The 13232-nt window shown below is 47.2% G+C and overlaps 1 protein-coding gene across 1 annotated transcript; it reads right to left on the bottom strand.

The window, feature by feature from the left end:
- Positions 1-6997: 6997 nt before the first annotated feature.
- Positions 6998-7856, bottom strand: LOC123446769 (high molecular mass early light-inducible protein HV58, chloroplastic-like). Its single transcript, XM_045123314.1, has 2 exons — positions 7654-7856; positions 6998-7569 (listed from the first exon to the last, which is right to left on the bottom strand). The coding sequence occupies exons 1-2, from the start codon at positions 7768-7770 to the stop codon at positions 7108-7110; spliced, it is 579 nt and encodes a 192-aa protein (XP_044979249.1). The 5' UTR covers positions 7771-7856; the 3' UTR covers positions 6998-7107.
- Positions 7857-13232: the final 5376 nt, after the last annotated feature.

Here is a 13232-nt window from a genome sequence, read left to right as displayed (position 1 = left end):
ATGTTTCTATGCAACCTTGGACACTTGGTATGCATGTTCTTACAAATTGATTGTTTTCGATGAAGATTTCTAATATGTTTGCAACTAAACTAAATCTTGATTTGAATTACAATTGCAAACACATATATCTCAGCAAGACAAAAATAATGCTATTATGCACAAGTGCCAGTTGAGTACTAAAATGTATTTATCTATTTTTATTCTAATGCAATATTTGTTAGATACCACTGAAAAGGAACAAGAACAAAGACGTAAAGAGATAGAGACAACTAGGTATATATTTTTGTTGTGTAATAAATTAGGAATATCTTGAGTATATTTCAAAAATTGTTCCACCTTTATGTTTTTGTGCGACATCATTTATCGTAGGTTGTGTCTAAACCTCATCTAGATGAGATATAATTTGGTCTCACTCACATGAAAAAAAAAATCAGCACACACATCCAACGGCTATAAAAAGTGAATGAGACATACTAAAATTCAGCTAGATAAGTTCTAGCAAAAACTGTTTATCATATTGTTTATCGTGCAACATCATGAAAGACATTAAGGGATTTACTGATGACGTTGGGTATGTCGGGTATGTATGAGGGGTGACTTTTTTTCCGGTGCAACACACATTCATGTTTGCTAGATATATTTAGGAGATTGGCTAGATCCGGCCATACTCAGCCGTTTTCCTTCTCTGTTTTCAGAATAACGAACAGAGGATCGGCTAGAATTGGCCTTAATTCATTCGTGCAGTAATTCTAAGCTCCAAGACATCATCATCAAGAAACACAACCTATAAGACTTACAGAATCCGTTGTTGGCTTTTGAACGTGCGTATGCAGCCGTACACGCGTGCCTACACAGTTCTTGCTTCGGTCGTCTACTTGACGAAACTTGCATAACTAGCGACACGAATAAAACTGATCGATGGATTTGATGGCTAAAGGCCCGTGTCGAGGCTTTGCTTTGTATTTCTTTTCGTTTTTCTGGTGTTACAAACACCATCCCTAGGGTGCCTTTTATACACATCCACAAAGGACTATGGAAATATACTAGGACTAGGTATCCTAATACTACTAGGACTCGGTTTGGCTTTTTTCCTAATCCTATGTGTACAGGGCAACGTGATTAACTCAGATTCACCCCCTAATCACGATATCCTTACTTCCGACCTGGGTCCCAAACACGATTGCTGCTTCTCATAACTGTTATCATCGGCATGGCCTTTGTCGTCCCTTGCAGCATTTCATGAACCGTCTTTACTGTCGTCGGCTCGTGCGTAGCTTGATGACAACACTCCTTTTTGGTCGTGTCTTCAATCTTCACCTCTTCTTTGGTGCTTTATAGATTGTCCTTTGGATCATCGAGGGCACATCTTTTGAACACGAGCGTGACCATACTTTGGTCTAACTTTGAATTCCAAACTCTTGGCGCTTGCATCAGCCCGTAAAGTGCCTTCTTGAGCTTGTCAGCTTCCGCTTGTTCGTCTTTCTTCTCGTAGCCGAGGGCTTGTTCCATGTACACTTCTTCTGTGAGATCACCATTGAGTAAAGCCGATTTAACATCCATATGATGAACCTTCCAATCCTCTTGTGCTGCCAAAGCTAGGAGCACTCTCACTATCTCGAGTCGAGCAACTGGTGCAAACACCTCATCATAGTCAACTCCTTGACGTTGTACGTAGCCCTTTGCAACGAGTCTTGCCTTGTACTTCACAATGGCACCCTCCGTGTCCTTCTTTAACTTGTAAACCCACTTCAAACCTATCGCCTTTTGGTTTGGAGGCCGGGTTACCAAAGTCCACGTGCCATTGATCTCAATCGCCTTCATCTCCTCATCCATGGCGTGCGTTCAACTAGGACTTTTGATCGCCTCTACGAAGTTTGCCGGCTCATCAACTCCGAATAGACATAGTCCGGAGTACTCGAGCGTAATTGACTTTGTGTACTTGTAGACTTTCTTGAGGGTCTTGTAGCGACGAGGCCCTGAGGAGTCCGTTGTGGCTTGTGAAGGAGGCGACACAAATTGTGTCGGTGTTGATGCACTTGAGGAAGATGGCTGAGACCCGGGCGTGTCATCGACATCCGTGTCGTCGGCGTAGTCCTTGTGACCGTGACCATCATCTTGATTGTCGTCGTCACTATGCGCCTCGCTGTCGATGTTGTCGTCGAGATCTCTGCCTGTATCGTATGCTTCGTTGTCGCTATCTCCTTGCAACCTATGCACGTCGTTGTCGGTGTCGGCACCATGATGATCACTACCATTGTGGTCACCTTGGTTGGGCGTCTTACCAACCACCTGGACATCCTCCACTGCATCATCATGAGTTGGAAATTCAACCATGAATATGTTACTGTTTGGAGCATCATCGGCTGCGACGCTCCAATTCCACGCTTGATTTTCTTCAAACACGACGTCACGTGAAATCCGTAGACGCTTGGTTTGTGGATCATACAAGCGGTATGCCTTGGTGCCGGAACTCCTCTCATATCCGTTGAACACCATCTTGGTGCTACGATCGGCAAGCTTTGAGAGGTGTGGCTCCGCCGTCTTCACATGTGCCACGCACCGGAGCGTCCGTAGATGAGACACATTCGGCTTACGTCCGTAAATTGCTTCATACGGAGTCTTGCCGATCACCGCCTTCGTTGGAGCCCGGTTGAGAAGATAGACCGCCGTCGAGACAGCTTCTCCCTAGAAAGTCTCCGGTAGGTTCTTGCTCTTGAGTAAACTCCTTGACATGTCAACGATGGTTCGATTGCGCCTTTCAAGTACCCCGTTTTGCTATGGCGTATAAGGTGGCGTGAGGAAACTTTTTATGCCAACCTTCTCGCAGTAGTCCTTGAACTCGTTCGACGTAAACTTTTCGCTGCGATCTGTCCGTAGAGCGCGAACCTTCAACTTGTGTTCCATCTCCGATGCAGCCATCAGCTTCTTGAACGCTTCAAACGCCTCATCTTTAGATCGTAGGAGAATGCCCCACATATATCTCGAGTAGTCATCTACCACAAGGAAGAAATACTTCTTTTCCGCATGAGTTGCCGGGGTGATAGGGCCACATAGATCACCCTGGAGCAGCTCGTGTGCATCACTTGCACGATAGGTAGACTGAGCAGGGAACGGCCTGCGGTGCTGTTTTCCAACCAAGCACCCATCACTACTCGATCAACATGGTCGATAACTGGCATCCCGGATACCTTCTCCATCTTTGACATCTTCTTCAAGGCATAGAAGCTAACGTGTCCAAATTTAGCATGCCATAACCATGAATCATCATCACTCTTGGCAAGCCAACACTCCGGTTGAGATTGATCAAGGTTGAGGATATAGAGTCTATTCCGTGTGTGATTAACACGAGCTAGCACGTTTTGGAGGTTGTCGAAGATCGTCATCACTCCGTTCTCGATATTCACCTTGCATCTATTCTCGTCAAGCTTCCCAATAGAGATGATGTTGTTGCGCAGCCGTGGGATGTAGTACACTCCGGTGAGTATGCGATGTTCGCCTCTGAGACCCTCGAAGAGGACAGATCCTTGCCCGCAAATCTCCACAGCTGAATGTTTAGCAGATCCTTGGCAGTGGCTAGACAAATGCTATTCTTGATTGCTCAACAATTAGAAATTGTCTGGCAATGACCCACCAGCGCGTGGGATCGAGGCAATTTTCGAGGGTAGAGTATTCAACCCAAATTTGTTGGTTCGCCGGATAGGAAGTGAGAGGATACTCTCAAGTATTAGCAGCTGAATGTGTCAGGTTCAACCACACCTGAAAGATTAGTATCTGCAAGCAAAGTATCAACAACAAAGTAGTACGATAACAACGGTGTCAGAAACGATCTGTTGACGGCACACTATTCCTAACAATTGTATCAATGGCGCCAGAAGTTGACCGTGAACGGAAAATATTCTTTGCCGTCAACGTCGTGCGAACAAGTATTGTACCAGGTAGCAGCAGTGTAACGAGTAGCAGCAGTGGCAAGGAACAGCCGCAGTGACAGCAGTAGCAAGTAGCAACATTAGCAAGTAACAGCAGAGCAAGCAAGTAACAGCAACAACAACAGTAGTAACAACAGCAGAACAAAACAAGTAACAACAGCAGTGGGACAAACTCGTAGGCAATGGGTCGGTGATTTGTTTGGATGATATTCATCATGCAACAATTATAACACGGAGAGATATGTGGCTAGCTCCCGTTCGTCAATGTGATGTAGGCATGCATTCCGTGTGTCGTCATACGTGCTTAGGGAAAAGAACTTGCATGACATCTATTGTCCATCCCTCCCGTGGCAGAGGGGTCCAAAAGGAAACTACAATATATTAAGGTTCTCCTTTTAATAAAGAACCGGACCAACGCATTAGCACTTGGTGAACACATGAACTCCTCAAACTATGGTCATCACCGGGAGTGGTTCCGGTTATTGTCACTCCGAGGTTGCCGGGTCATAACACATAGTAGGTAACTACAACTTGCAAGATCAGATCTAAAACACACATATATTCGTGACAACATAATAATCTCAGATCTGAAATCATGGCACACGGGCCCTAGTGACAAGCATTAAGCATGGAAAGTAGTAGCAACATCAATCTCAGAACATAGTGGATACTAGGGATCAATCCCCGTCAAAACTAACTCGATTACATGATACACCTCATCCTACTCATCACCGCCGAGCGAGCCTACAAATAGATTACTCACGAACGATGAAGAGCTTCATGGAATTGGAGAGGGAAGAAGGTTGATGATGACGATGGCGACGATTTCCCCTCTCCGGAGCCCAAACCGGACTCCAGGTTTGCCCTCCAGATGAAGAACAGGATGTGGCTGCGCCTCCGTATCGCAAACACGACGAAATCTTCTGTCTTTATTTTTTCTGGGACGAAAGTGAATTTATAGAGCTGAGTTTGGGGGCAGCAGAGCCACGTGGGCCCCACAAGCTTGCTAGCCGCCACCAGGGGGGTGGCGGCTACACGGCTTGTGGCCCACTGGCCCATCCCCTCTGGTGGATCTTTGCCCATGTATTTTTCATATTTTCCAGAAATATTCTCCATAAATTTTTAGGACGTTCCGAGAACTTTCATTTCTGCACAAAAACAACACCAAGGCAATTCTGCTGAAAACAGCGTCAGTCCAGGTTAGTTCCATTCAAATCATGCAAATTAGAGTCCAAAACAAGGGCAAAAGAGTTTGGAAAAGTAGATACGATGGAGACGTATCACTGAACCATCACCGAACCTGACCGAGCCTTCAACATCGTATTCCAGCTCGAGGAATTTCTCCTTGCACCCCGTCATGTGGTTACTGGCACCCGTGTCGAGATACCACGACACGTTCTAATCACCGGATAACTTCGGTGTCACTTTGTTCTCATGAAGTAGCACCTTCCGGCTTGGTTTCACAACCACCGTTTCAGCGAGATCACAAACTTCGGCCATCAGAAGACCTGGACCTTCATCTTCCTGCTTTGCCAAATTTGCCTTGATCTCCCGCTTGTCAGGCTCCGGACAATCCTTTGCAAAGGATCCATCTCGTTACAATTATAGCACTTGACCTCGGACATATCCAAGTTCCGTTGCTTCCGCCCATTAGATCGGTCAGCCTTACCACGACCTTGTTGCTTGCCTTTTCCTTTGCCTTCTCCGGTTTGTCCGCCGCGCGTTGCGTTACTTGAGCCTTCGTTGCCATCACGCCTTCCTTTGCTACTTGGGGACTCCAAATCTGCATGTGAGTACATGAGTTTGTCACTACCTCCTCCGTTGCCTTTCCGACAGCCACAAGCATTCTCTTCCCACGTCCGCAGGCGTCCGATTGCCTCGGTTATGGTCATGTCGTCGATGTCATAAAACTGCTCGAGCTTGCCGATGATGTACGGGAATTTGTCGGTCACCGAACTGAAAATGTTCTCCACAATCTCGGTCTCCTCGAGCTTTGCACCAACCACGCGGATCTCACCCACCAAAGTAGTAAGACGCATGGCGTAGTCGTTCACCGATTCAGTTTCATCCATCTGCAACTTGTGAAATTAGCGCTTCAGCACTTGTGCCCGAGCCTTGGTGACGCGATCTTCTCCGATCCTCATCTCCTGAGTACGTTCCACGCCTCTCTTGCCGTCTCGAACTTCGCCAATGTCATTAGCATGGAATCTGGCACAGACTGGGCTATGGCGGCCATGGCACCTTCGTCGTGCTCCTCGTCGACGTCGTCGTCCGTGATGGCCTCCCACACTCGAAGGGATCAAAGAATAATCTTCATCTTCACCGCCCACACGCCGTAGTTGACGTCGGTGAGCATCGGGTACTGGATGGGGATGTTGCGATGCGCCTGGACGTTGGCGCCGTCCGTTCCTCCACCAATGATTGCTGACTTGCCGCTCTTCTTCACCTTGTCGCCGTTCTTGTTCGCCTTGGGACCGCCTTTGCCGGACTTGATCGACTCAGCGTCGCTGTCCGTCATTGTAGATCGTAGATCGTCGAGGCTCTGATACCAATTGTTGGCTTTTGAATGTGCGTATGCAGCCGTACAGGCATACCTATGCGATTCTTGCTTCGGCCGTTTACTTGACGGAACTTGCGTAACTAGCGACACGAATAAAACTGGTCGATGGATTTGATGGGTAAAGGCCCGTGTCGAGCCTTTGGTTTGTATTGCTTTTCGTTTTTTTGATGTTACAAGCACCACTCCTAGGATGCCGTCTATCCACATCCATAAAGGACTATGGAAATAAACTAGGACTAGATATCCTAAATAGGAAAATTCTAAACATACGGAGTAATACGGGGTGTTTACGGACTCGTTCGTTAGCTGATCTCCACCGCCCCCTGATTCTAAGGGGGTGTGGACCCCCTCCCCCTTATTTCTTCCAATCATCTTAGCCCATCTAATCCTTTTCATAAATTTTCGTAAAAACTGTCCGTACTTGTAGCGTCGCTCTCCTAAATACTATCAGGGTTTGGCTTTTTTTTCATAATCCTATATGTACAGGAAGAACGTGATCAACTCACATCCGTTACACAACGCTCTACCAAGAGTCCGTACCACTAGTTCCTCACCATGACAACCAGTACGTACACGCACGTACGGGAGCAGTACACTGTACACACTACACACTAGCTACTTTCAGACGTTGACGAAGGGCGTGCCGGTGATGAACTCGGTGACGGCGAGTGCGACGAGGCCGAGCATGGCGAAGCGGCCGTTCCATAGCTCGGCGTCGGCGGTCCATACGCCGCTGGACTTGCTCTCCACACTCTGTCCCTGAAGCAGCGGCACTAGAGACGCCACGGAAAACACAGCCGCTGTTGTCAGGAACCATCCCAGCCCGGCGCTGCTGCCGACCTGGTCGAGTAGCCCGCCGCCGCGCGCCGCCTCGACGGAGAGCGCCGCCACGAAGCCCACCATAGCGAGCCGGCCGTTGATGCGCTCCGGCGCCGGGCCGCTGAACGCGAGCGCGTCCCAGACCGAGGGGTTAGCCTTTGGCTTGGGTTTGGGCGCCGCCGGGGTCGTGCTCGGGATTGGGGTTGGGTTTGAGGTGGATGTCGATGCGCTCATCGTCTCCTCCTTGGTCTGCTCGACACCCGGCTGCAGAGGGCATCGTGAGTCAGCACAGCACACTCGAAAATACAGTACAATGATGGCACAGTCAGGCGACCAAAAGACGCTTACCTCGGTCTGGGCCCTGACGAGGAGGGCGCGCCGGCGCGGCACCGCCGGAGACCAGGAGGCGGAGCGGCCGACGACGGCGGCACCGGAGAAGGAACTCAAGGACACCATGGTTGCCATTACTCAGTACTCACAGGTCACAGCAGGAAGCAGGGGACTGGCTAGATCAAAGTTGGTTCGTTGTGGTGGACTGTTGATTCTGTGTGCTGTTGCCGATGACGAGTGGGCGTTTATATAGGACACGGCAACACGGGGAGGACGAGCTAGCCCGGCCGTGAGGGGGTGGCCGCGGCGGTGGCCACGTCGGCGGGCACTCCCCAGCCGTGAACGTGTAGAAGTTGTTCGTGCAGCGATAGCCGGGTCACGACGTGGACGTCCAGGGCACCATGCAGAGGGCCTCCGGAGCTCGCCAAAACGTGCCACAGAAGGTGGCACAAGTGAACTCTAGGACTCCACGGGTCGTGGAAGACTCTGGAAAGTGCCAGGGACAGCACGACTGCACAAGGGCGAAGAAAGTGAGTTTGCGTTTAGGTCTTGGCTTGGTTTTTTGCGAGAGGTAACGAGAAGCAATTAGAGAGACACGCACGCATGCATCGAGCCGGTGATCGAAGTCCAGACGCATGATGCGAATGGACAATTATTCCATGTTTTACTGTCGGCTGTCCCGTGTTTAAATGACAATTCAGTATTACAAAAACCGCGCAAGCGTATCATATGATCATGTATTCATAGAAGTATTCATAGAAGAAAGAGCTAAGAGTATCTTTAACAGACCCGCTAGATAAATGATCTGTTAAAAGAAACTACATACCATGCTAGAGACTAAAACTATCGCTCCAGGAGCCACCCTAAAATCTTGCATGCAGTAAACAAGGTTTAGCGTGCTAGATAAAACGGCATCAGGCGTTGTGTATTTGGCGTGTCCGCTCACGCGTGCCGCAAAATCTAGGCTGCTGCAGGTCGGGCCGTCGGTTTAGACGTCATATTTTACGACGCCTTTTGGAGCAAACGCCCTCCAACATGCTACAAAATGCTATTTCAACATTGTATAACTTTTTTAGCACGCATTTGTTGGAGATGCTCTTAGCAGCCACACCCATCACGACTTGCACCATTGGCACAGTGCCGACCACTCGCCTTGCAAAAAAAGTTCACGAATACGCTAAGCTTACATTTATGTTCATTGATAGAAGAGAATAGAAAAAATACAACAAATAATATAACATGCTATGCGAGGAAAACATGATGCTCGAAGCAGAGAGATAGTGGATGCTCAGCCCAAACAGAGGACATAACACAACAAAATCTGACTAGCCCGGCCTTTAGCCACACAACATGATGCTATTTCTAGGCGCTCTAGGTGTGAGTACGCCCTAGGTGCCTCGGATGCCCATGCCTTGAGAGATATCCGAGACCAATGTGACATTCCACATGTCGAGATCCAGCATCAGGGACTCTGAGTGAACAAGACAAAACATTCAAGAAGGGGAATGATGTCGTGGTGTCGTCGTTATCCCATCCTGTGAATTGGAATTGGGTTTCCCCAGTGATCGAAGGGTCACATATAGAGGCCATGGCAGCGCCTTCAAGAAAAGAAGGACACCAACAAGCAACATCATTGCCTGTGTGAGAGAGCCGAGCAAGGTTCTTGCCCTGGCCTAAGTCCGCCCAATCTCAAAGTGCGACTAATCTCCGGATGGTTTTGGTAATTCATAATAACATATACATCATTGAACTAATGCTTATTCAAAGAATATTTCAGGAAAGTTCAATTAGATAATGCAATGAGATGTTAAGGTGGATCCCTCAAATGCAAGGGACAAAGCATTGGCAAAAGCTCCAAGACTCTACATTTTGGTTTAGTGATCCAAAATCACATCGAGTCTATAGGAAAACCAATACTATTAAAAGCAGATGAGGTTTTGACTATGGACTATTTCCTCAAGTGTTAGAGATATTGCACCACAAACCCTCGACCACCCCTCACATTCCCACCTGTCCAAAACACAAAAGCCTAATTCGATCCCATGGAATTCATCCAGTCCAAAACCATCGAGATACACTTGATAAAGCCACTGCCTGGACCCAAGAAACTAAATCTCACCAAAGCATTCGGTCTCACCAAAGTGCACTTACCAACCTTCTGTAACCTATCGACATCATCTCAGAATTTTCGGGTGGTTTCGATCGGTGTCATAGAAGTGTGGACAGTGCGTAGGTCATCACTCATCAGTCCCTCAAAGTGGATTCATTCGGTCTTACCAAAAACCTTAAAGTTCAGGACTTTTGTACTGGTCGGTCTCATTGAATGGTTTCAATCGGTCTCACCGATTAGTGCATAAAGTTGTGTAACAGTCAGATTTTTGGTGATGGCTATATATACCCCCACCCACCCCTCCAGCTCACACAGAGCAAACCAGGACTTCCCCATATCCACTTCCTAAGAGAGAACCATCTACACTTGTGTTGAAATCAAGAGGATTCCACTCCAACCTTTGTGTTGGGGAACGTCGCATGGGAAACAAAAAAATTTCCTACACGCACGAAGACCTATCATGGTGATGTCCATCTACGAGAGGGGATGTGTGATCTACGTACCCTTGTAGACCGTACAGCAGAAGCGTTAGTGAGCGCGGTTGATGTAGTGGAACGTCCTCACGTCCCTCGATCCGCCCCGCGAACTATCCCGCGAACAGTCCCACGATCTAGTGCCGAACGGACGGCACCTCCGCGTTCCGCACACGTACAGCTCGACGATGATCTCGGCCTTCTTGATCCAGCAAGAGAGACGGAGAGGTAGAAGAGTTCTCCGGCAGCGTGACGGCGCTCCGGAGGTTGGTGATGATCTCGTCTCAGTAGGGCTCCGCCCGAGCTCCGCATAAACGCGATCTAGAGGAAAAACCGTGGAGGTATGTGGTCGGACTGCCGTGGCAAAAGTTGTCTCAAATCAGCCCTAAAACCCCACTATATATAGGAGGAGGAGGGGGGAGACTTGCCTTGGGGTCCAAGGACTCCCAAGGGAGTCGGCCGAGCCAAGGGGGAAGGTCTCCCCCTCCCAAACCGAAATCTACTTGGTTTGGAAGGTGGAGTCCTTCTTCCCTTTCCCACCTCCTTCTTTTTTTTCCTTTCCTCTTTGATTTTCTTTCCTACGCGCATAGGCTTCTCTTGGGCTGTCTCACCAGCCCACTAAGGGCTGGTGCGGCATCCCAAACACCCATGGGCTTCCCCGGGGTGGGTGGGCCCCCCCGGTGAACTCCCGGAACCCATTCGTCATTCCCGGTACATTCCCGGTAACTCCGAAAACCTTCCGGTAATCAAATGAGGTCATCCTATATATCAATCTTCATTTCCGGACCATTCCGGAAACCCTCGTGACGTCCGTGATCTCATCCGGGACTCCGAACAACATTCGGTAACCAACCATATAACTCAAATACGCATAAAACAACGTCGAACCTTAAGTGTGCAGACCCTGCGGGTTCGAGAACTATGTAGACATGACCCGACAGACTCCTCGGTCAATATCCAATAGCGGGACCTGGATGCCCATATTGGATCCTACATATTCTACGAAGATCTTATCGTTTGAACCTCAGTGCCAAGGATTCATATAATCCCGTATGTCATTCCCTTTGTCCTTCGGTATGTTACTTGCCCGAGATTCGATCGTCAGTATCCGCATACCTATTTCAATCTCGTTTACCGGCAAGTCTCTTTACTCGTTCCGTAATACAAGATCCCGCAACTTACATTAAGTTACATTGCTTGCAAGGCTTGTGTGTGATGTTGTATTACCGAGTGGGCCCCGAGATACCTCTCCGTCACACGGAGTGACAAATCCCAGTCTTGATCCATACTAACTCAACGAACACCTTCGGAGATACCTGTAGAGCATCTTTATAGTCACCCAGTTACGTTGCGACGTTTGATACACACAAAGCATTCCTCCGGTGTCCGTGAGTTATATGATCTCATGGTCATAGGAACAAATACTTGACACGCAGAAAACAGTAGCAACAAAATGACACGATCAACATGCTAGGTCTATTAGTTTGGGTCTAGTCCATCACATGATTCTCCTAATGATGTGATCCCGTTATCAAGTGACAACACTTGCCTATGGCCAGGAAACCTTGACCATCTTTGATCAACGAGCTAGTCAACTAGAGGCTTACTAGGGACAGTGTTTTGTCTATGTATCCACACAAGTATTGTGTTTCCAATCAATACAATTATAGCATGGATAATATACGATTATCATGAACTAAGAAATATAATAATAACTAATTTATTATTGCCTCTAGGGAATATTTCCAACAGTCTCCCACTTGCACTAGAGTCAATAATCTAGTTCACATCACCATGTGATTCCAACGAATCCAACACCCATATAGTTATGGGGTCTGATCACGTCTTGCTCATGAGAGAGGTTTTAGTCAACGGTTCTGAAACTTTCAGATCCGTGTGTTCTTTACAAATCTTTATGTCATCTTATAGATGCTGCTACTATGTGCTATTCGGAAATACTCCAAATATCTACTCTACTATACGAATCCGTTTCACTACTCATAGTTATTCGGATTAGTGTCAAAGCTTGCATCGACGTAACCCTTTACGACGAACTCTTTAACCACCTCCATAATCGAGAAAAATTCCTTAGTCCATCAGTTACTAAGGATAAATTTTGACCGCTGCTAGTGATTCAATCATGGATCACTCTCTGTACCTCTCAACAGACTTTGAGTCAAGGCACACATCAGGTGCGGTACCCAGCAAGGCATACTTCAGATTCTACGACCAAGGCATAGAAGACGACCTTCGTCTATTCTCTTTATTCTGCCGGGGTCGGGTTTTGAGTCTTACTCAAATTCACACCTCACAACGCAACCAAGAACTCCTTCTTTGCTGATCTATTTTGAACTCCTTCAAAAACTTGTCAAGGCATGCATCTTGTTGAAACTTCCATTAAGCGCTTTCGATCTATCTCCATAGATCTTTGATGCTCAACGTTCAAGTAGCGCAATCCAGGTACTCCTTTGAAAACTCCTTTCAAACAACCTTGTATGCTTTACAGAAATTCTACATTACTTCTGATCCACAATATGTCAACCACATATACTTATCAGAAATTCTATAGTGCTCCCACTCACTTCTTTGGAAATACAAGTTTTTCATAAACCTTGTACAAACCCAAAATCTTTGATCATCTCATCAAAGTGTATATTCCAACTCCGAGATGCTTGCACCAGTCCATTGAAGGATTGCTAGAGCTTTCATACTTGCTAGTATCTTTAGGATCGACAAAACCTCCTAGTTGTATCACATACAATGTTTTCTCAAGGAAACCGTCGAGGAAACAATGTTTTGACATCCTATGTGCAATATTTCATAAATAATGTAGCAACTACTAACATAATTCTAACAGACTTTCAACATCGCTACGAGTGAGAAAGTCTCATCATAGTCAACTGTTTGATCTTGTCGGAAACATCTTTGCGACAAGTCGAGCTTTTCTTAATAGTGACTTATCACCATCATCGTCTGTCTTCCTTTTAAAGATCCATCTTTACTCAATAGTCCTA

Source organism: Hordeum vulgare, chromosome 4H (genome assembly GCF_904849725.1).
Source record: "Hordeum vulgare subsp. vulgare chromosome 4H, MorexV3_pseudomolecules_assembly, whole genome shotgun sequence".
NCBI lineage: Eukaryota > Viridiplantae > Streptophyta > Magnoliopsida > Poales > Poaceae > Hordeum > Hordeum vulgare.
This window is presented reverse-complemented; position numbering and strand designations above follow the sequence as displayed.